Source organism: Panthera leo, chromosome D2, assembly GCF_018350215.1.
Source record: "Panthera leo isolate Ple1 chromosome D2, P.leo_Ple1_pat1.1, whole genome shotgun sequence".
Classification (NCBI taxonomy): domain Eukaryota; kingdom Metazoa; phylum Chordata; class Mammalia; order Carnivora; family Felidae; genus Panthera; species Panthera leo.
This window is the reverse complement of record NC_056689.1, coordinates 70,604,919-70,628,237: the sequence shown is the minus strand read 5'-3', so window position 1 is coordinate 70,628,237 and position 23,319 is coordinate 70,604,919. Positions and strand designations below refer to the sequence as shown.

Sequence of the window (23,319 nt, the reverse complement as noted above, 5' to 3'; positions counted from 1 at the left end):
GACGAGGGCGGCGGGAGCGCACGGCGGGACGCGCGCGCCGAGGCTGCCGAGAGGGCCCGCGGGCTCGGCTCGGGCCAGGGGGCGCTGCAGGCCCGCGGGAGGGCGCCCTGGGTGGGAGCCACGTGGGGCACCTGTAGTTCTCGCCGACGGGAGGCGGCGAGCGCGGCGCGGGCCCAGGGAGGTGCATCGGGCGCTTCTGGGACCTGGGCCCGCATCGCTTCTCGCGTTTTTTAACACGGCGTGGGCCAAGAGCGGCAAGTCAACAGAAGTACTTACTTCTGCGCGGGTCTCCCAGCCTCTGATCGGTGTAGCAGGGCTGTGCCATCCGCTGCCGACTCCGCAGGGTTTAGTGCTCAGACCCGTGCGAAGATGTTGACTTTGGCATCGTTTCTATTTGGCATGGCAGTTGCCATTTACCTGTCTGCAGTTACTGCGGCTGGGAGGTAATAAGCGGGCCTTTTTGGCCAGCGTCCTCGATTAAGTCTAGAAGGTGCCTGATTTTTAAAACTCGGATGCCAGAAAGCAAAATGGCATAATGCCTACACACAGTAAGCACTCAATAGATGTTGACTATTACTGTATCATCTATAGTTTTCATAAGGCATCAATAAAGTGTCATTGCACAACGTGTGCTCGTTGCAAAATAAGAAAATGCCAGTAAGGACCTTGCAGAAAAACACCTGTCCCACCATCCAGAGATAATCACTGTTAACGTTATGGTGTTACGTTCTTTCAGCATCCTTCCACTTACATAAAAATTTACATTCTTTTTAGTTCGGTCCCTACATACTGTGACATACCCAGCTTTTCTATTTCTCTTCTTGAACATGTTTTTAGCCACTACTTAATATTCCAATGTAGTTAACCTGCTGTTGTAAACATTAACTGTTAATCATGAAATCAGATATTTGTGCTTTTGCCCAATCACTTCCTTGGAGTAAACTGCAAGAAGGCAAATTTCTAGACTCTTGGGTATAGGCAGGTTAAGGCTTTTGATGTGTATTGTCAAACTGACCTCCAGGAAGATCAACCTGTTTCCTCTTTTCCATGCCCCTCTTCCCATTATTCTTGTAAATGTCAGTCTGATAGACTAATACCTTTTTTTTAACGCTTTTCCTTTTTAACAAATTTTTTAAAGCATTGCCCTTTGGTTCTCAGTTGGTTTCCAACCCTCTCAAAATCTGTAGCTTCTAGTGAAAGGGACCCATGGTCAGTAAATGTTGCAAACTTCACAGAAGTGGGGAAAAGAAGGACCCGTTTTTCACTTAACTCCTTCCAATAACATTTATTGAGCACCTGTTTTGGGTTGCCTGTTTTACATTAAAACGGAGCCACACCAGAGCAGGATAAGCCATGCAGGAGCACCTATGCAGGGGAAACTGGCCGCAGGTCTAAATGCTTGGCGGAAGGAGGGTTGGGGAGGGGAATTGTCTCAAAAACATGTAATGCAAGCCAAATAGGTCATTTTAAACGTTCCAGTTACCACATTTAAAAAGTGGAAAGAAACAGGTGAGCTTAGTATTAGCCCAGTAGATCCCAAATATCTTGTGTAATCAATGTAAAATAGAGATATTTTATGCTGTCTTCAAAATTGTGTCTTACACATTTATAGCACATCTCAATTTGGTCTGGCCACATTTTAAGTGTCCAGTAGCCACCTGTGGTGAGTGGCCTGTGTCTCTCCAGACAGAACAGAGGTTTGAGAAGGGCAGACCACGTCCTGGCAAAAGTGGAAATTTAACAGCTGACGGCCCTCTCCCCGACTTGGTGAGATTCGTTGCTAAGCTGGCATCTACCAGCACACCTTTGGCTAATCAGTTTACGTTGTGAGAAGTCAAATTTCAATTCTGGATGTTCCTGACAGTTTGGCGGCTTTAACTGCGGGGGGGGGGGGGGGGTCGGTGGGGGGAGTTCACATGTTCATTCCACGATCAAGAAGTAAAAGGCTACAACTATAAATACTGGTGGAGATACAAGTTCTTTCAAACTCCTTCACATCAAAGTATAAGTCAGTCTGTCCCAGATGCCTATCAGATCTATCAGATGTGCATGGTGGCGGGGGGAGGGAGGCAAATGCAAGTGGCCCAGGCTACGGAGAGTGGTGAGTGGGAGACTAGCAGGGCTGGAGGTTTTTTACACAAAAAGCTGGGCAACTCCTCCTTTATGAACATCTGTGGAAAATTTCAAGTCACTTTGAAGGACCATCATCCCAAAGAGTCTGTGAGCCCCTTGTTTCCAAGGACTTGCCTTGCTCATCGTTGCAGCCCCAATGCTTGCTAACTCTACACAGTAAGTGCCCCTTGAAAATGTGAATTGCCCCTACAGCAGGTCTCGGTGGTGAACACACAAGGCATGGAGGCGACTGTGCATTTCACGCAGAGACAACAGGGGACCAGTGACACAGAGTGGGAGACACCCAGTGTGGAATGACCACTGCTTTGGAAATGAGGGAACTCTGGGATTCCCCATTCAGCTCCCCTACCTACTGGACTTGTGACAGAGAAAAGATGCTTCATTTTTGACTGCTCAGTTTTCTGGCCTATGAAATGAAAGGTTCAGGAGTACAACCGTTCTCAGATCTGGGGAAGCCCCCAGTTTTTTGCACCCGCTCCCATTATTTGGACCCCCGAATGATGAAAGCAAGGTGAAACACGTATGAAAAGCCCCAAAGGAAAATAGGTTACAGAGCCACCAACATGGACTTCCCAAAACCCTCTCGAGAAGTGCAAGATCAGGAAACAGTGCGTATTCAATGGCCAAGAAATCATCCCAGAAGAAATAAAGGGCCTGATTCTGCAGTGCTCCACAGGCAACAAAACCATGGCGCGGAGGGCAAGAAGAGAGAACAAAGTAGTGTTGGCAGGACATGAGGAACAGAAATACTGCATCTCAAAGCTGGAGACCCTTGGGCTTGGGGTAGACACCAATGGCTCTAAGGTTTAAAACATACAACCCAACTCCATTAAGACAGTGAGAATTACACACAAGGCTACTGGATTTGTTTCTGGGAAACGTGATGCTTTCTGGCTCAATCAAGGAAACACATTATGTCTCCAAAGGCAAGGGCCTGGGTAACGTCAGTCATGCGACCCACACCCAAGACTGCGTAAGCACTCTCCTCCTTCAAACTGCCAGGACTTCCAAATTTTGTATCTCCCGTTTCACACACGAATGCCTTATGTGTTCACTGAATGCATTTCGAGAGGAATCTGGGCACACCCTTAGGGATGGGCTTCTTAGAATTAGCCCCACGGTCTGTCTCACTTCCTGGAAGGCTTCCTATCACTACAAGGTTTCAAAAATGGCATCACCTCAGAGTCTCAAGGTAAAAAGAGAAGCACAGGAAAATGGCCAAGGCTGGGCAGCTAAAGCCTTCAATGAAACCAATTCTGGGTTATCTGAAAGCTATTGCCAAGGTTAGAGAATCTTCCCAGGGAAGATGGACTGCAGTGTCTAAGCAGGAACTTGACCAACGAACATTCAGGGCTGCAGAAAAATGTGTCCGTTCTCTGGGTGAGCCTCTACCGCTCCCAGCCTGTGCAGGTGGGCAGTAGTCTTACTTGTAACTGAACTTCACTTTAATCCAGCAAGCAAAATCAACCTACAACTCTTAACTGTGTGGAACCACAGGCTCCCCTCCAATTCCTTTTATCTGGAAAAACAAAGCAAAAACCATCCTTGAGAATCCTGTGTGCTTAATGAGTACACACTGCTTGGGCACATGGCCAGCTACAGGTCCACCGGCAGCTGGTGAATAGCCCAGGCGTTCCTCTCTGGCCACCCCCCAAAGGGCTCAATTTACCAAGTCCGGGCAGTAGTTGTGTCAGTGGTGAGCCCACTGGTTACACTAAGGGTCTACTGCTCCGGGCTAGCAGCCTCCCAGCATTAAGCCTCACATTTACTTAATTCCTCTCCTGGAATCTGGCTATTTGGGGCCCTACAGATAAGGATCCTCACCTATTGGTTTTCTGGAGCATTTACTATCTAGTAAGAGAGCTCAAGTTCAGAAAAGTAATCACCTTCACTCAGTTTTGAGACTTTTACATTTCTAGTTGCCCCAACAAAAGAATTCTACCAAAAGAAAAGGCGTATCAAATATACCTCCACAGACACACTTTCCTCACAATATTTACATGTCCTCTGCCAAGGAATAATTTGTTTGGTTACATGGTTTCAGCAATTTTGTGCTTATCTAACTGAAGTACATATTTTGAGGGAAACTGAACACCAGATGTGATAGACCACACATGGTGCTGATGAATAAACAACACAGCATTTATTTCAATCTCAGGAATGTAAATGGAGGTCAGTATATACTTGAATGTGAATTAATAATGTTAAAGTAGGTCCATTAAAGATAGAGCTATTGCTATTGCTAGCTATTGCTAGACCCAGCAATTGCACTAGGAATTTATCCAAAGGATACAAGAATGCTGATTCAAAGGGGCAAATTCACTCCAATGTTTACACAGCACTATCAGCGATAGCCAAATTATGGCAAGAGCCCAAATGTCCATAGACTGATGAATGGATAAAGAAGATGTGGTATATAGATTACACACACACACACACACACACACACACACACACACACACACACACACACACAGGAATATTGCTCGCTGATCAAAAAGAATGCAATCCTGCCATTTGCAACAACGTGGATGGAACTAGAGTGTATAATGCTAAGCAAAATAAGTCAGAGAAAGATAAATATCTGATTTCACTCATGTGGAATTTAAGAAACAGATGACACAGGGAAATGGAAGGAAAAATAAGAAAAACAAAGGGAGGCAAGGCATAAGAGACTCAAGTACAGAGAACTGAGGGGTGCTGGAGGGGTGCTCGGTGGGGGGATGGGCATAAAGGAGGGCACTTGTTGGGACGTGCACTGGGTGTTATATGTAAATGATGAACCACTAAATTCTCCTGAAACCATTACTATGCTACATGTTAACTAGCTTGGATATAAATAAAATTAAAAAAAAAATAAAGTAGGTCCAGTATAGTATCATGTAAAATGAATCCAGATCTCCAATTGTGAAACTACTTCCATAGACTGTCTTGTTCCCCAAAAGAGACTAATAGCTGAATCCTCATATTAAACTCCATTTACTCTTTGTATTCAAATTTCCAGCACCATGTAAAACCACAGAATCTGAAACTTTCAGACCTTTTTAATGTTCTGACTTGCTTCTCTACTTTTCCACAATGAAAAGGTCAACTTTGTGATTCCATAATTTTTATGTGTATTCTGTGGCTAGAATTGACTGAGAAGGAACTAAGCATCCAAGGCTCCAAACATGTACAAATCAGAAAAAGAACTTAGCAAAATAGTGACCATAAGAGCACAAGGCTGAAAAGTGAAAGGATTTTGAGCAAAGCAGCATATATTTTTATCTAAGAAAAGCACAAGGGCTCAGTTGTTTAAGCATCTGACTTCAGCCCAGGTCATGATCTTGTCGTTTGTGAGTTCGAGCCCCACACTGGGCTCTGCACTCACAAAGCAGAGCCTGCTTGGGGTTCTCTCTCCCCCTCTCCCTCTCAGAATAAACTTTAAAAAAAAGGCACATCAATATTTGAACTTGTTACATGAAGAAAAATTCCATTTAATCTGGCTGACATACATTACCAGTAAAAGCAAAAAAAAAACAAAAAAAACAAAAACCAAAAACCCAAAACCCAAAAAACCCAAAAAACATTCTTTGAGTTGGTAACCTCTTCTTGGACAGGAGTCTGATACTAAATTACTAAATCATAGAAAATTTCCCAACAGAAACTTACAGGCTGGCAGGAAAGTCAGCTGGCCCATAATTCTGCACATGTTTTAGGAGCAACTAAGATTCCTTTATGTGCTTCAAGAAAAATGCATACTCTAATTTTTAACTTAACTGCATTTGTATTTCAGAAAATGTAAATTCTACCTACAACGAAGTCTAGATGGCTGCAGATTTGGAAGGGTATGGATGTTCTGTAGAAGCAGAAAGAGAAAGTCCCTTCCGCAGCTGAGGAGCGGTTGAGAGCCTGAGGATAGACTCTGAGCCCAAAAGGCCACAGGAAAAGAGATCCGAGTTGGGATGGAGACAGCAGCTCACGATCTCAAGAGTGGACAGGAAAAGAAGAGCCAGGACCGAAGCAACAACAAGCCAAGGAACATTTATTAAGTGGAAGAGGCAGATGACGACAGAGCAAGGCATGTTTTATTACCAAGTATTTCAAACATACAGAAAAATCCAAAGAAACTCATGCATCTATCAACTAGATTTATGTGCTAGTAATATGAAGCCATATTTTCTTCACTGTTACCTTTAAGTCCTAAAAATTTGTATTCACAGTAGAAAATCCCTATGTATCTCTTCCCGATATCCCCATGAATGTGGTATGAAACTTCCACGCCAGACTTATTTGGGAGGAAGAACTTAGAGGGAAAAAAACACAACTCCCCAACCCAACAGAAGAGCGGCAAAGCAAACAGAAACGGAGGCACAGAAGACAACATTCGCGATGAACACGCGGGGTGCCGTGCTGCCTCTAAGTCTAGCCTTCGTTGTTTCCTTTCTGGTAAGCGTGTATCTCCAGGACAGACTGCTTCTGAAAGAGAAAAATCAACTCTCAATATGCCTTATTAGAGACTCAATCACTCTGCTTAATTTCTAAAGTGCAAGCAAACCAAAGTGTACATTCAAGTCGGATCTGTTGCAGAAATGCACCGCCACAGCATTGTGCACGAGCTGCCGTGGTTTGGACCGCCCTGGACCAAAGCGAAACACAGCTGTGTGCACTCCCCTTCCGATACAGAATGTTACAGTGACTTGTGTGCTGAAGCACTTATTTATCACGTCTGAGCCACAGAGGACAGTCTTCGGTTCCTATCGCCACGGCATTCCTAGTTGGGCGATTTTACAGTTATTTAAAAATTTCTCCAATAAAGACTAAACACTTCAATTTTAAACACATTTTCTCTGTATCTAGGAAAAACATTTTAAAAGAGTGAATATTCGGGGCACCTGGGTGGCTCAGTCAGTTGAGCGGCCGGCTTCGGCTCAGGTCATGATCTCACAGTCCGTGAGTTCGAGCCCCGCGTCGGGCTCTGTGCTGACAGCTTAGAGCCTGGAGCCTGTTTCAGATTCTGTGTCTCCCTCTCTCTGACCCTCCCCCGTTCATGCTCTCTGTCTCAAAAATAAATAAACGTTAAAAAAAATTAAAAAAAAAAAAGAGTGAATATTCAACTATACTTCCACCACAATGAAGTATGCTTAAGCAATCATGTATGTAATTTTTTCTTTTTTTGTTTCGGTTTATCCATTCATTTTGAGAGACAGAGAGAACACGTGCATGGGAAGGACAGAGATAGAGATAGAGATAGAGAGAGAGAGAGAGAGAGGGAGGGAGGGAGGGAGGGAGAGAGGGAGGGAGAGAGGGAGGGAAGGAGAGGGAGAGAGAATCACAAGCAGGCTCCGTGCTGTCAGCACAGAGCCCGACGCAGGGCTTGAACTCACGAACCGGGAAATCATGACCTGAGCCGAAACCTATAATCAGACACTTAATCAACTGAGCCACCCGGGGTATCCTGTAATTTCTTCTAATATAACTCCTCAGTCTCACGTCCTTCAAAACTGACTAAATCTAAGGACACTGCAGCACAGCAGACAGTAAGCAGCAAGGAGCAGCAGAGAGGGTTCAGCTTTGAGCCTAAGACCTGGTTTTGTGTGTATCCAGTGCAGCCATTTAACCTCTTTGAGCCTTGGCCTCATCTATAAAGTGGGGTCTTACTCTCTTTCCAGGACTACTGTAATGATTACGTATGCGACTAGATGTTCAAGTGCTTTTTAAATAATACATAAGGCATTATACTATATTCAAAATGTAGATAAAAATACGTATTTATTCCACAGTAAAGGAAAAGCTAGTTCAACTACTAGTCTTTAAATCACATCTTGTTTTTGTTTTTTTTTTTTTAAACAATGTCTTCAATGTAGAAACAAGAGAAAATAGAACTTTCATCTCGTGCGGGTTAGCACCCTCAATATCCTTACAAAAAAAGCCTATTACACAGGTAAAAATGAGATGATTTGGTGCTAGGACTAAATTCCACAAGTCCATGTCACTGCATGTCCGTTACCCTACAAAATTATCAGGAAATTTAAGATTTGACTTTACATTTTTTTTTTAACTTAAGATCTTAGACTCAAGCACACAAGACAGTAGTCAATACTGAAAGCGAGTGCATCAGAAAGGACTGAAGGCTGTAACTGCAATGGCAGAGGAGCATTTATTAGAAATAACCCAAAACTTGTAAAGAAAATCAATCAGGAGACAAAACTATTGCTCTAGCAGCGATGACACTCCACTCAGAATTCAGCTGTACTTTCTTAGGAGCAGAAACAAAATAATGGACCTTCCCACACGGAGAAGGAGAGAACACGTGAACTCACGGACAATCACCAGGCGCTCAGAGGTACCATCCCGTGGGCTACTTGCAAAAAGGTCTGACCCAGGCTGTGCTGTAGCCGACAAGAGTGCACTGAGTCAGAGACCCTTTGCTTTTGGCTGGAATTAGTAGGAAAGACAATTTCATTTTCATCAGAAATTCTAACTGACCTCTGATCACAAGGTACTTCTGAGGGCTACCTTCGAACAAAGCATCCCAGACCAAAAAAAAAAAAAAATAATAATAAAAATCAATCAATCAATCAATCAATCAATGTGGGGAAACTGTTGTTCCAAACTCACCAATTATCATTGTTACACACTAGAATCACCACCAGAGAGTAGGCTTTGTTTTGAAATGAAATACACTATCAGTGAAGCCCATTTTCCATTCTTGGCCCTTTAAAACCTCTTCACAAAAAATGCTGAACATTTTTACCGCAACATGCCCAAGTGAGAGTTCATTTCACCCCTAAGACACAAAGAATCTGAGGTAAAGCTTTACCTCACAACAATTTTTACAAGTCCCTCCGCGCCATCAATAATGTAAGCATTCGGAACTGAACAACAGTGAGTGGTTACGACGTGAACACCCCTGGACTCAGTCCCATTAACGGCCAACCTCAGATCAGCAAATAAAACTCGGCAAGGCAACAAACACATTACAACCAGACCTCAAATCATTAGGTCGCAAAATAAAGAACAGCCTCATGACGTGGTTCATGCCATGAGTTCTACCCTGACATGCCTTGAGACGTCCCGTTGGTGGTGACGGAAGTGGTGAAAACATCAAATTTAACTTACTTAACTTCTCAACAATTTTTTCATTTCAATAAATTTATTTTGATTGGTTGGATTGTTTAAGAGGAAGAGAAGAATCTGTTCATGTTTTTCAACCTATGGGTGATAAAGAAATAGTATTACTTCATTTCTAAAAATGTAAGAAGTATAATTTCACTTCAAATAAACTCTACCCACCTGTTTCCGTAACTCTGTGCAACAGCAATTCATCCTACATGTCTTTTCTAGAAGCAAATACAAAAAGCCATCAGATAACACACACCATATATAACAAAAACACTGACGAAACACTGAAAAACACTGAATTTACACAGCTCTGCCCCTTAAGCATGGCTTCTCACTATCAAGGACCTAATCAATTACTTCTCATTTGGGCTTTAATATTTTCTACTACTGTGTCCTAGTTTTCACCAAATTAATGCCCTCATCTCTAGGATTTTAGGTCTTTTGCCTATCATATATGGGATAGCTCTTCAGCCGAGGGCAGGCCTATCAAGTAATCCTCTTGTGAGATATCCAGAAGATCCAATCTCAAAAGTGCAAACTCTTCTCACTTTGGTCAGGGTCGAAAGTAAGTTGGAAGTAATTCTGAATGCCAGACATTTCTAAAGCTCTCAGCATCAATGTATCAGCAATGCTGCTGAGCCTAAGCTAAGGAAAATCTGGACCGGGAGGCCTGCTTCTACCCAGTAGGTCCCCGTGCCACTGGATTTACAAAGGACAGGGAGGAGGAAGGGAATGTGACCACGCAGAGTAAGGAAAGACCAGGTCACCTACACTGATTACGTTGCTTCTTAATTACACTTACATCTGTCATTAATTAAACTTGAAAACAGATACCTGTATTTAAAGCACTTTGCTTTTTAGATGTGATGTTTTTTGCCAGGCCGTAAGTCACCAGCTTATCAGCTATACTGACAGTACCATTTTCACAGCATTTCTCAACCGACACCATATGGACATTGTTGGTAATTCCTTTTACAGAAAGCATTACACTCTGATTCAGCATGAAATTTTTTAGTAGTTCTATCACTAATTGCAAGTAGTTTCTATTCAATTCTATTAGCCCTGGGGAAAAAACTGAATATTAATCAAGTGCCTTAAAAAAAAAAAATTTACATACATCATCTAAAGATAATAAGCAAAGGGATGTCTGAGTGGCTAAATTGGTCAAGTGTCCAACTCTTCCTATCAGCTCAGGTCATGATCTTGCAGTTCATGAGTTCAAGACCCGCCTTGGGATCCATGCTGGCCATGTGGAGCCTTCTTGGATTCTGTCTCTCCCTCTCTGTCCCTCCCCCACTTGTGCTGTCTCTCTCTCTCTCTCAAGGTAAGTAAATAAAAAGTAATAATAAAGAAAATAAGCAAAAGCCTCACTCCAGCTGAGTTTAGGTATGCTTTGATGTACTATTGCTGTTGCATTAAAAAAAAAAAATCACTCGATAAATATTCATTGATCCCTATTGTTTATCGAGCACTAATCTGAGTCTGGAGGGCACAAAACAGAAAACAGTTACTGCCAGGGACATATGTCCTAATGGGAAAGGCAAACAATAATAAAGGTAATTTTCCAACTCTCTCCCTGAGTCAAAACCAAAGCAGACTAGGAGCCAATGAGTGAGCTATTATCTGCTGGGACCGCTGGGTAACAAAATGAGGAGTGAAAGTAAAAAGCTACATTAGCATTTTTGTTCACTTTACTCAAACACCAAAGGAAGGAACTGAATATCAGTGCAGATACAGTGCACAGTGAATTAGCCCGAATGGTGTCATCTGAATGTCTCTTGTCTCTAAGAGCCATGACAGAGCAGAGAGGCCCTCAGATAAGGGTCAGAAGGCCCAGTTCTCCCAGGCACTGCCACTTCTAGCTGTGCAACCCGGGGCCGAACACAATAACTGAACAACAATGGGCTAGCAATATAATTTTTGTGAGAATGAAATAAAGAATAGAAGATACGAAACTTTTTTGGTAAACTCTGCTTGATGTTTAGAAATCTGGGCAGTTATTGAAATGCCCATTTGACTCAGACCTAGGGCTATAAAACAAAGGGAAAACCACACAGACATCTCAACCGGAAAGTGACTTAACTGCCTACCTTCAAGTGAACATTTAATAATTTGGAAAGGAAGCTCCAGGTGGCTGGTGGAAATTGGCTGCACTCTGGAAAAAGGCAGAGTTTCAATGTTTCCATAGTCTACATAGAGCACTTTCACATTAGCATCTGATGTCCCCAGAACAATGGCACGGTACCAGAAGTCATCATCTGAAAATATAATGCAACCTTAGGTAAGAAGGTACATTCAATGACTCTCTCCCTCCCTCCAGATGGTTATTCAGTTACATTTACATCACTGAAAATTTTTGATTACAGTCCACATGAAACACAAGCATCACCTCCACTCCTTCCAGAGTCTACTAAAAAGACAACTGCATGATTAAAAAGGAAAAAGCACAAAACCACAAGGATAGAGAACAAGAGAGAAGACAACACCGGAAGCTGGAAAGCAGATGCCTGAATGGAAATGAGGTAGCAGTGCTCAAGCAAAGCTGGCCTGGCCGTGGGGAAGCAAAGAAGCCTCTTCATTTGCATCTCAAACCCCCAAGCCTGGACAATCAAGCCATTCAAAGGCAGTAGTAAGGATGAAGCTGAACATCAGGCCTGGGGAAAGGAAGTGGACCTCCTGCCTGTCTCTCTCTCTCTCTCTCTCTCTCTCTCTCTCTCTGCCCTTCCCTCACTCACACTCTGTCTCTCTCTCAAAAATAAAGAAATAAAAACACTAAAAAAAAAAGTATACCCTTTAGGGGCACCTGGGTGGCCTCCGACTTTGGCTCAGGTCATGATCTCACAGTCTGTGAGTTCAAACCCCACGTTGGGCTCTGTGCTGACAGCTCAGAGCCTGGAGCCTGCTTCAGATTCTGTGTCTCCCTCTCTCTCTGACCCTCCCCCGTTCATGCTCTGTCTCTGTCTCAAAAATAAATAAACATTAAAAAAAAAATTAAAAAAAAAAAAAAGAACGTGTAACTCTCGATCTTGGGGTTGTAAGTTTGAACCCCATGTTGGGTGTAGAGATTACTTAAAAATAAAAAATAAAAAAAACTCTTAAAAAAAAGAAAAAAAGCAATGCCTTCAAAAATTTAAGGGAAAGATTATTTCCAATCTAGAGTTTTAGATCTAGGCAATTACTTGTTGGGGTAAAGCCTTTTTCAAACATGGGAGAACATGGGGAGATAAGAGAAAATTCACCTTACGTGTATCTTTTCTCAGCTTCTGAAGGATGGGATATATACCCAAATATTAGGGTAAACCAAACGTAAGGAATTCAGAAAACAAGGTGAGATGAGGGAGGGAGAAATTTGGCCAACAAGGTCAGGTAAGAGACAAATCCATGAAACAAAAGGGAATCCATCACCAGCATGATGATGAAGGAAAAATTCCAGGGTGATTGCTCAGCCGTGAAGGACAAGCAGTCTAGATAGGAGGCGCAAAGGCCACAAGAACTGACAATATGATAAAAGCTTATTGATAAAGTACACAAATGTTCACTAAGAGAATTTATACCAATGCAGACAACTGGAGATAATCAGCGAAAGGATACAGAACACTGGTAACAACAACAACAAAGACTGCAAAAGAGATATGTAACCATGTATCTCATTACATCATGGTTTACTACACAGCTGTGAACAGTGTTTATGTAAAGTTCTAATAAAGTAATAAAGAATACTTATCTAACCAAAAATTACGATAGATTTCTATCAGAAGAAAAGGAAGGAGAATGTAGATCCAGTTGTCATACAAAAGGAAACAAAACTAAACGTAATATGGTTAACTGTAAATTTAAATTTAAAAATGAACACTATGTGGGCAATAGAGCAAAAACACTTTAAATTCATTGCTGACAAGGAGATGATGAATCGGCACTCACAAACTTTTGGCACATATGGACATTTCTTTAAGATACCCAGAGAGCAATATGCTTCTGGGACGTACAAAACAACTGACATCTTTTGACTCAGGAATTCCCAAAATTTCTGCCCAAGAATATTCACTCCAAGTGTTATTTTTATTCCTAAAAGAAATCTGTTAACATGAAATATTAAAACAACAGGACAATGGTTAAAGTGTCCCTGATTCAACAAGTCGACTTTTCAACGCATTTATTTTTTTTTTAGCACATTCAGAAAGTTCTATAAACTTGCAACTCCTCCACATATAAATATGATATTATTATGTAAAACTGATTATCTGTAAGTACTGGTAGATACCTACCTATATCCTTACCTAAATATAATTTATGGTTATGGAACAGAACATACGAATTAACAAACAACCCTGCCTTTCTTAATTTCTCTAAAATGAAATGTGCACTTCAATAACAAAACACACAAAACTTCATGTAAAAGAGAACAAAATATTTCCCTTTAATATTTTACCTCAAAGACCCTTACTTGTGTATCTGGCACAGCACACATCTCCAATTTTCGGTCGGTAAGACAATCGACTATTCTGAGCACTGCAATATTCTACCAATTCAGCTGTCAACACACACAGTCTTTCCTGATTTTCTGAAACACAAAAAAGCAATTTCCTGTGAGGAAATTTTCGGTGCTGTTTAGACAGTATACAAAAAGAATGTTAAATCGAATCACTTTAAAGACCCTGTTTACATTTACATGTGAAGAATCCACGAAACCACGGCGGCCCCGGGTACAGGCGGGCTGCAGTGCTGGGCGGGAGGACGAGGGAAGCCTCCAGAGCGCTCAGTTCCACACCAGCATGGCCATACTCTACAGAAACTCATTGAGTCCCACTTTCACAATTTTCCCATGTAATTTTCAGTTAAGTGTGTTCTAGTTAATAAAACACAGTTCTTCCAATTCATCAGGATTCAATAACCCTACTTTCCACCTACACAGATTAAAGATGATTATTTGTAATGCTGGACATAGATTTAAGAGCCCTTGTTGGTATCACCACAATTTGTCGTCTGACAATTTGGACCTTGAGAGCTTGTTTGGAGGTTCTAGCAGGGGAGCGCAGCTACTCGTATACCCTTGACCCAAGAACGGTCCTCCCCTATCGGGGAAGGTCGTCCTCTTCGACCGAGCGCGCAGCTTCGGGAGGGACGCACATGGAGCGGTGAGGGAGGAAAGGGACCCCCGCCTAGCCAGCCGGATCAGCCCAATCGACCCTGGCGATCAATGGGGTGACAGATGTCGAGCCAGATCGCCCTCACATCCTCGTTTGACAATCTGAAACAAAGATTCACTTTTCCAGCCTTCAAGTACCTGCAAATTGTTTTAAATCTGCACCAACTTGCACTAACTCTCTTTCTGACACTACAAGGATAAACTCAAATATGTTGAAAGAGATTCCTTAATATATACTTCCATGAAACAAAGAAGAAAACATTTATACGTTACTTTTTTTCAGGATTAGGACCAGTGTAAAACATTTTTCTAAGTCTCTAAATTGTAGTAACACGGATTACAAAGTACACTTTCAACATACCAAATTTTCTTAACATGTTAGCTTTGTAAATACAATTCAAATTAGATAGTATTTTTTTTTTTTTTTTTTGAGAGAGAGAAAGACAGAGTACGAGGGGGGAAGGGCAGAGACAGAGTGAGACACAGAATCTGAAGCAGGCTCCAGGCTCTGACTGTCAACACAAAGCCCAACGCAGGGCTCAAACTCACAAACCGTGAGATTATGACCTGAGCCAAACCCAAGAGTCAAATGCTTAACCGACTGAGCCACCCAGGCCCCCCATGTTTTTTAATGTTTGTTTATTTTTGAGAGAGAGAGAGAGAGAGGGAGGGAGAGAGAGAGGGAAAGACAGAATGTCAGTGGGGGAGGGGCAGAGAGAGAGAGAGAGAGAGAAAGAGAGAGAGACAGAGAATCTGAAGCAGGCTCCAGGCTCTGTCAGCACAGAGCCCGACGCCGCGGAGCTCGAACTCACGAACCATGAGATCAGGACCTGAACTGAAGTCAGATGCTTAACCAAGTGAGCCACCCAGCTGCCCCTAGATATCTGTTTTTAAGCAAAAAATTATATAGCAATTAAGGACACGATTTTTTAATATGAAATTTGTTATCAAATTGGTTTCCATACAACACCCAGTGCTCATCCCAACAGGTGGCCTCCTCAGTACCCATCACCCACCCTCCCCTCCCTCCCACACCCCATCAACCCTCAGTTTGTTCTCAGTTTTTAAGAGTCTCTTATGTTTTGGCTCCCTCGCTCTCTAAACCTTTTTTTTTTTTTCCCTTCCCCTCCCCCTTGGTCTTCTGTTAAGTTTCTCAGGATCCACATAAGAGTGAAAACATACGGTATCTGTCTTTCTAGGACTTATTTCACTTAGTATAACACTCTCCAGTTCCATCCACATTGCTAACAAAAGGCCATATTTCATTCTTTCTCATTGCCACGTAGTATTCCATTGTGTAAACCACAATTTCTTTAAGAGACACGATTTCCTTATAAAAACCTGAAGGTTGGACAGGTGCTAAATGCAGGGCATTCCCTTCATGTTCACATTTGTGTTTGAGTAACTACATGTGCCTTAAGTGTTAGGACGGTCAATTCTTCCTTAAAACATTGAATAAGACAAAAATCACCAGCCTCCCCTCTCCCTCTTACTTCTTAAGGAATTCTCCAGAGAAGTGTTTTCATTATACAGTTAAAAAGATGCGTATCAATAGGTCTCAAAATTTGGTTTCTTACCTGGCATCTCATTTGGTAGAGCATAAAACAAGTGTGGGTTTACGATTTCTAATACGGTTGCTTGCACAGTTTTATTAACTGGCAATTCTATTGTCCTCCACTGCTCAGCTGAAGACATGGCTGAAAACACAGAAAACAGATCTTGCATAAAATAGACTAAACTTGGTATTCTCTCCCAGTTACATATTCATTCAATTTATTCATCAACTGCTGATTATCGACATTCACAAATTCCTAACATGAAAATCCGTATTTTCACAAAACAATCTATTCAATTTGAGGGATTTTGTATTACAAAAGAGTCCAATCTACTGACCTACTGCACTCCAGTGTTACTTCTGTAGTACATATAATGTAATTATTTTTTTTCATATTTATTTTTGAGAAAGGAAGAGAGTGTGTGTGGCTGGGGGGGGGGGGGTGCAGAGAGAGGAGGAGACAGAATCTGAAGTAGGCTCCAGGCTCTGAGCTCTCAGCACAGAGCCCGACACGGGGCCCGAACTTGTGAACCACGCTATCGTGACCTGAGTTCAAGTCAGATGCTTAAACAACTGAGCCACCCAGACATCCCTATAATGTAATTCTTAAAACTGGTTGAAACTTTAGGGGACACATAATTATATGGTGCAAGATTACCTGATAAGTGACTACACTAAAAATGAGCATGGTGTTGCATAAAACCATGTTTCAATAAATATTTTCATAACCTATTATTAACCTATTTCCACAAAGCATGTATTTCTACAGAAAAACTGCATCATTTGGATAGAAAAACTTTCATAACCTGTAAGAGCAAAGGATACATTAAATAACAAATCAAAGGTTTAAAAATGTTACCTTGAAGCCCCAGGGCATCAATTTGAAGATCATGTTTATTAACAGGCCTATTACTTCTCAAGCCTTTACATGGCGAACTACTTTTTAAGACCAGATGTTCTTCAATCAGAACATCACTGATTATTCTGGGGTAAGAAGTGGAGACATCGGTGAGCTCAATTCCCACTCCCTGTCCAGTGATTTCAACCACTCGGGCTTGGAGTTTTATCCCTGCAACACACATCTGAAATCTTGTGATGGCTTCTTTAGTCCAGTGTCTGTTTTTCGGCTCTATATCTGGCAAAGAAGAACGGCATTAAATAGGATTCCATGCCCAAGCTGCATTTTCGCTTCAATGGTGTCTGGGACTGGGTCCTTGTTAAGTACTCCATTCGGGTCAGCCATTTTGGTATCTTTTTTCAACGTTCAATTACATCTCTACATCCCCCATGCCCGAGTTACAGATACTGGCAGGTGTAAACATACCGCTAGGGTTTTGGGTCACTCAGAAACTTTCTTTACTTTCCCCACTAAAGTATCTTTACCTGGCATTTTTCCAACAGGCAAAAATGGGATTATTCTAGAAGCCACCATCGTGTTCTGTTACATACACAATGATGAGTTACACCAATTCTGCTGGTAGGAGACGTCAACCACACACCTTCACTTCTGCGGGCAGTGTTCTAGTGGTTAATTTCAAAATGTTATTTTAAAGTACTTAACCAAAAATTATTTTTCTGATAATTGTGGTTGATACCCTTATTTTTACAATGGTGATCCTCAAACTTGAGTGTGCATCTCAACTCTCTAGAGGGCTCGTTAAAACAGATTTCAGGGGCCCATCCTAGATTTTCCAATTTAGCAGCAGGTCTTGGTTGGGGACAGAGAATCTGTAATTTGAGTAAGTTCTCTCAAGTTGATGCTGCTGGTCTAGGGGCCACACTTGAAGAAGCACGGACATGAAACGTGGTATTAAGAATAATCTGAAACATAGTAAGTAGTAAGCAGAAAGAAAACACGCAAAAGGAAAAATAAAAAGCATCTGTGCTTCTAGACATGAGCACTATTAACATTTTGGTATCCAACCTTCCATAATTTTCATGTGTGTATGGAATGACCCACATACACATAATACCGATTTCTTTTATAAAGAAACCTTTGCAATAATAGTAGCTACTGTGGATATGATGCCAGGTAGTGTTTAGTGCTTTATATTTTTTATGTCTTTTATTCTTTTTTTTTTATGTTTATTTTTGAGAGACAGTGTGGGTACCAGCATGAGCAGGGGAGGAGCAGAGATGGGGAGAGAATCCCAAGCAGGCTTTGCACTGTCAGCACGGAGCCTGACACGTGGCTCAAGCACATGAACTGTGAGATCATGACCTGAGTTGAAATCAAGAGTCAGATGCTTAACTGACTGAGCCACCCAGGTGCCCCTATGTCTTTTATTCTTAATGACTCCTTGAGGAAGGTACTGTTATTTTCCAAGTGAGGAAACAGAAGCACCAGAGAGTTTAATTAATTTGCTTAAATTCTCGCACAGCTAGTAGGGAGCAGAGTTGGTTCCAGAGCCTGTCCTCTTAACGACAATACTATCCTGCATCTCTTATAACCTGTACTCTTCGTTATCTGCTACACATTAATGCCCGGGCAGCAAGGGCAAACACTTAAATCCGCCTGTGCAGGCCGGGGAGCCTTTGTCCTCAGCACCCACTGGCCCCTCACGGCACCATCTGAAGCAGGTGCTGAGGTTTTCAACCCTACAGGTCATCACTGAATCCATCCCCTGCCTAGCTGCCTGCGTTGTTTTGCTGCTATTAACAGCAGTATACGGAACGTCCTTGTAGGTGAACTTTGTGAGACTCCAAGATCATTTCTTTGGGATAAATTATTACAAGTAAAAATGCTCAGACAAAAGGCAGGACTATTTGAAGCTCCTAAGAAATCCTGCAAAATGTCTTCAAGAGGACATATCAGTTTTCATTCCCATCTCAAGCCCAGAAAAGCACCTGTTTCCTTCCTTTTAGCATCTACACTCAACACTCTGGCCGGTATCTTCAAAAGTACGTTTCTAAATTTTATAATATGAAGCAAGATCTTCTAGCTCACATGTTAAAATTACAGATGTTAATACTTAAAAGTACATCTACCCTAAGTATTAGAAGACAGCTTTGAAAGCTTATTCTGCACCATACCTGCTAACCAGCACCGTATCCCTTGACACGGAAGTTTTAAAAATTTTGATGGGATCATTTGGAGTTCATCTGCAGTAACTTCTTCCATGTTCCCATAATCCACAAAATGGACTTTAACATTTCCAGCTGGCAAGATTTCCTTGACTAACGCACGATACCAATTACCATCACCTATATTTAACACAAAGTTTGTAACACAGAACATTATTTCCTTTCTATTAACATTTGAAATTTTTATCTCCAAAGAAAAATCCTCTGCGTAAAGTAGCTAATAAATCTGCTCTCCTTCTCCAGATGATGCCTCTAGTTTTCATTCAGAAATCCCCAGGAGAGTTATCAAAATTTGTTTTTAGAACACATCCAAATTTTTACAGCACACTTTAACACTAATCTAATATAAATTTAAGATTTCACTCATCACCTATCCAATAAACAGAGCGTGAAAGTGAAGATAAGACTTAATAACCTTAAACGTTATCTGTCAATCTGGAAGTTTTATAATACTCTCATAACTAATGACAAACTGTTTTACTTGTTATTAGTAAAATCATATAAAAATAGTCGAAAAACTCATACGATGAAATTAAGGGGTGGGGCGCCTGGGTGGCTCAGTCGGTTAAGCGTCTGACTTCGGCTGAGGTCATGATCTCGCGGTTCATGAGTCTGAGCCCCGCATTGGGCTCTGTGCTGACGGCTCAGAGCCTGGAGCCTGCCTCAGATTCTGTGTCCCCCTCTCTCTCCGCCCCACCCCTGCTTGTGCTCTCTGTTGTTCAGAAATGAATAAACATTAAAAAAAATTTTTTTAAGAAATTAAGGAGTCTCATAAAATATACTTCCAAACTAAGTATATACACAGGTGACCAGAAGAAACAATGAACCTGCAGTGAACCATTATCTAACTTACTTTAATATCAGAGATTGTGGAAAGAAAAGCATTTAATGAAATTTAACAAATGGAGGTAAGGAAGTTCCATTTGGAGGTTCCTTGTTACAAACAGAATATTAGACATGACACTTTCTGCATTCATTTAGTCTTGATTGTGAGAAATACTTGCTTAAACATGGGGAAGAAAATACACATCAAAATATGGGCTCAACATCAGGAAACAAAACTTTCTATCAAAGTCAAGACTGTACCAACTGTAACTTACCTGCAAAAGGAGCACAACACAGTTGCCCTATTTCTGCTTTAAAATCATTGGGCACCTTCTGCTGGCAATATTCTGCTAACGACTTATTCAAATCATTGAGTTTCTTTAAAGCTGAAAATGCAATACACATACAGCATTTAATATTTAAAAAAGCATGCAGAACACAGATTTTTCCTTTTAAGTTGGAAATGTTTAGATCATAACACCTCAGGTACATTCCCAAACAACTATTAAGTATACCAGATGCTTTTCTCTTTTTCTCATTAAAAAAATTAACTGGGAAAGTAAGTCGTAATTAGTTAAAGCTCTTGGTAATTCCCAACTATGGCATGGTTACCAGCACACCAGAGCACGAACTTGTGCACAGGGCTAAGGACAGAGTGTACAAGCCTGTACACAAAGTGACACACAAGCTTATATGTCCTGGAGGAGGACATATAATGAATGACTGAGTGTATGGCACAGACATCTGCTAGGGAAACGCAGAGAGGTGAGCTCTGTGTGCTGCTTTTATAAAGAAATAGGACAGAGAAGGAGAGGGTATTCCCGAAGAACCAGAAATGGCCCTGAGGCAAAGTACAAAATTAAGCAACCAAAATTCATCTGGCGGGAGCAGTTTGGCGAAGCAGGGAAGTGGAAAGCGAACCATGAAGAACATACCAGCACTGTGCTGGGAAAGTACACACCACGGAGAGCTTTAAATGCTGAGTCAAGGGGTCCCGACACTACACAACAACTTAAGGGAAAGCAGCTGCCTTTTACGCATGTGGCAAAGGCCCCTTCACAGATACGGAAACTAAACTATAACAAGTCAGAGCTGTCACCTTTCAGTTTTACAAAGTTTAAGAAACACTACTGAAAATGGTGTGGGAAAGGCGTGTGTACGTGTCTGTGGGAATTAGCTTGGCTGGCCCCCTTCAGCGTACTCCAAAGCACGAGCACATGCATCCTTTAACTTAATAGCTACACAGGAATTTGCCCGGACAACACACTCACAGAATAAAGCCAGAGAACACAGGAATGTTTCAATAATAAGAGGTCGGATAAACCCACATAGTGAAACACCACGTAACCATGAAAAGGGAAACAAAAACAGCAATGCGGCATCCCGGACTAGACCCTGGAACAGAAAAAGGCCATTAGTGGGAGTAGAAAGAAAAAGGACATGTCCCCATCTCAGTTCATGACTAGGTGCCCATGTTGTTCTCTCAGTTGTAACAAACGTACCACAATTCTGTGAGACGTTAACTATGGAGGAAGCTAGCTGAGAGGCGTACGGGAACTCTGCACCATCTCCGCCACTTTTCTGTAAATCTAAAATTATTCCACTATTAGAAGTTTAATTTAGAAGACAAAAAGAATGAAGAAAGGACCATGCGGGGACAAAAGCAAAGTGCAGACATCACAGCATTTACCGCGTATGCCTACACAAACAGAGACATATACGTTCACACAAGCATATGCATAGACTACTTCTGAAAAGATATTCAGAAAACTCAGGGGGGACTGGGAAACGTCCCACTCTACACTCTTTTTGTAACTTTTGAATTTTGTACCATAGGCTTGTATGATCACCTATAAAAAGTAACTTTAACATGTTAACGTCTTATGCTATACGAAATAGTGACCTACCTACCAGGTAATTCTGAAGGGAAGGATAACAGATCTCACAAATTGGGAGCCAGACGAGCTTAGGCACCTAGTGTCATGTCCTCACTTGGTAGAGAGGAAAACCAAGATTTAGAAAAGCTGCAACTAACGCTGCTTACCAGAATAGCTCAAAAGAAACAGAAGGGAAAACAAGTGTAAGGATGTGGAGCAACTAAAACTCTCAAACTAACAAGCGTCATCATCATCACTTCGGAAACTTTCTGGCCTTCATTGATCAAAGCTGAAAATACACATGCCCGTTAGGATAGGGCCACTGATTTCACTCCTGGGAGTATATTGAAAAGAAACGCATACACACGTGCACTAAATTTGTACGGAAACGTTCACACCAGTATCGTTAAACAGATCAGAAGTAGAAACAACCCCCGTGTCCAACCTTAAAAAGAAATAAATCCACAGTACATTCACATGGTGGAACACACTGGGGTAACAAGACACAAGCTACTGCCACACATGGAAATGAAGAACTGATCTCACAAACAACGTGGAAAAAAAAAAAAGCAAGGAATACAAGAGCACACATTGTAGGATTCCTTATATAAAGTTCAAAACCAGGAAAAGCTAATCTATGCTATTAAAAGGCAGGACAGTATTTACTTTGTTTATTCATTTTTGAAAGAGAGAGAGAGAGAGAGACAGACCACAGCAGGGGTGGGGCAGAGAGAGAGGGGGACACAGAATCTGAAGCAGGCTCCAGGCTCTGAGCTGTCGGCACAGAGCCTGATGCGAGGCTTGAACCCACGAACTGTGAGATCATGACCTGAACCAAGTCGGATGCTCAACCGACTGAGCCACCCAGGTGCCCCAGTATTTACCTTTTAAAGAGAGAAAAGGGTAGTAATCAGAGGAGAAACGAAGGAAACTTCTGGATTCTGGTAATGCTTTATTTCCTGACCTAAATGTTGATTATTCAGGGTTTTGACTTTCTGACAATGTGTCATGCAGTACTATTTATGCACTTGTATATATGCGTGCTATGCTTTAACATAATCAACCGTTAAATTTAATTTTCAAAAACAAATTTAGAAGACATTCTTTGACATCTAACCTGGTTTAAATATAAAGAGAGCTTTCGAAAATAGAAATAATAGCTTAAAATGGAATAAAAGGCAACTATAACCAAATCTTTCCTGGAAGCAGAAATACCTACCCACTTGGCCCTTCTTGTAAAGACAGTAATTTTATTATTCATTAAACTCATCTCCAGTTATTATCTACATCAACGTATTTGTACAAAGAAATCAATGAGAAGAGTCAACTTACCATCCTCTTTAAGCACATGGCAGTAAAATTCTCCAGGACTATATATCATGCAGACCACAACATCTACTGTTTGGTCAACAGTAAGTTCAACCCATGTCCACTCCAGTGGATTTAGTTTTGCTTCTACACCTAAGGGAACTGTGAAAATAAATGAACATTTTGCAAAACAAATGGTCAAAGTGGGTATGGGAGGTGGGGTCAGTGAGGTATCTGCATTTGAAGAAGAACGGAACTTCCAGTGACTTTCTTAGTGACTTTAAAGG

The 23,319-nt window shown here is 41.6% G+C and overlaps 1 protein-coding gene across 3 annotated transcripts in view; it reads right to left on the bottom strand.

Annotated features, from left to right (window-relative positions):
- Positions 1–6,140: 6,140 nt before the first annotated feature.
- The window catches only part of TDRD1 (tudor domain containing 1), a 48,299-nt gene continuing 31,120 nt past the window's right edge, over positions 6,141–23,319 (bottom strand). For all 3 annotated transcript variants that reach the window (XM_042908594.1, XM_042908596.1, XM_042908595.1), the window contains exons 16-26: positions 23,057–23,194; positions 20,123–20,233; positions 18,972–19,142; positions 16,798–17,073; positions 15,961–16,080; positions 13,682–13,798; positions 11,328–11,495; positions 10,072–10,299; positions 9,409–9,455; positions 9,235–9,327; positions 6,141–6,591 (exon numbers count right to left, since the gene is read on the bottom strand). In XM_042908594.1, the coding sequence (XP_042764528.1) occupies positions 9,235–9,327; positions 9,409–9,455; positions 10,072–10,299; positions 11,328–11,495; positions 13,682–13,798; positions 15,961–16,080; positions 16,798–17,073; positions 18,972–19,142; positions 20,123–20,233; positions 23,057–23,194 (1,469 nt within the window). In that variant the 3' untranslated portion in view covers positions 6,141–6,591. The remainder of the gene's footprint in view (positions 6,592–9,234; positions 9,328–9,408; positions 9,456–10,071; positions 10,300–11,327; positions 11,496–13,681; positions 13,799–15,960; positions 16,081–16,797; positions 17,074–18,971; positions 19,143–20,122; positions 20,234–23,056; positions 23,195–23,319) is intronic.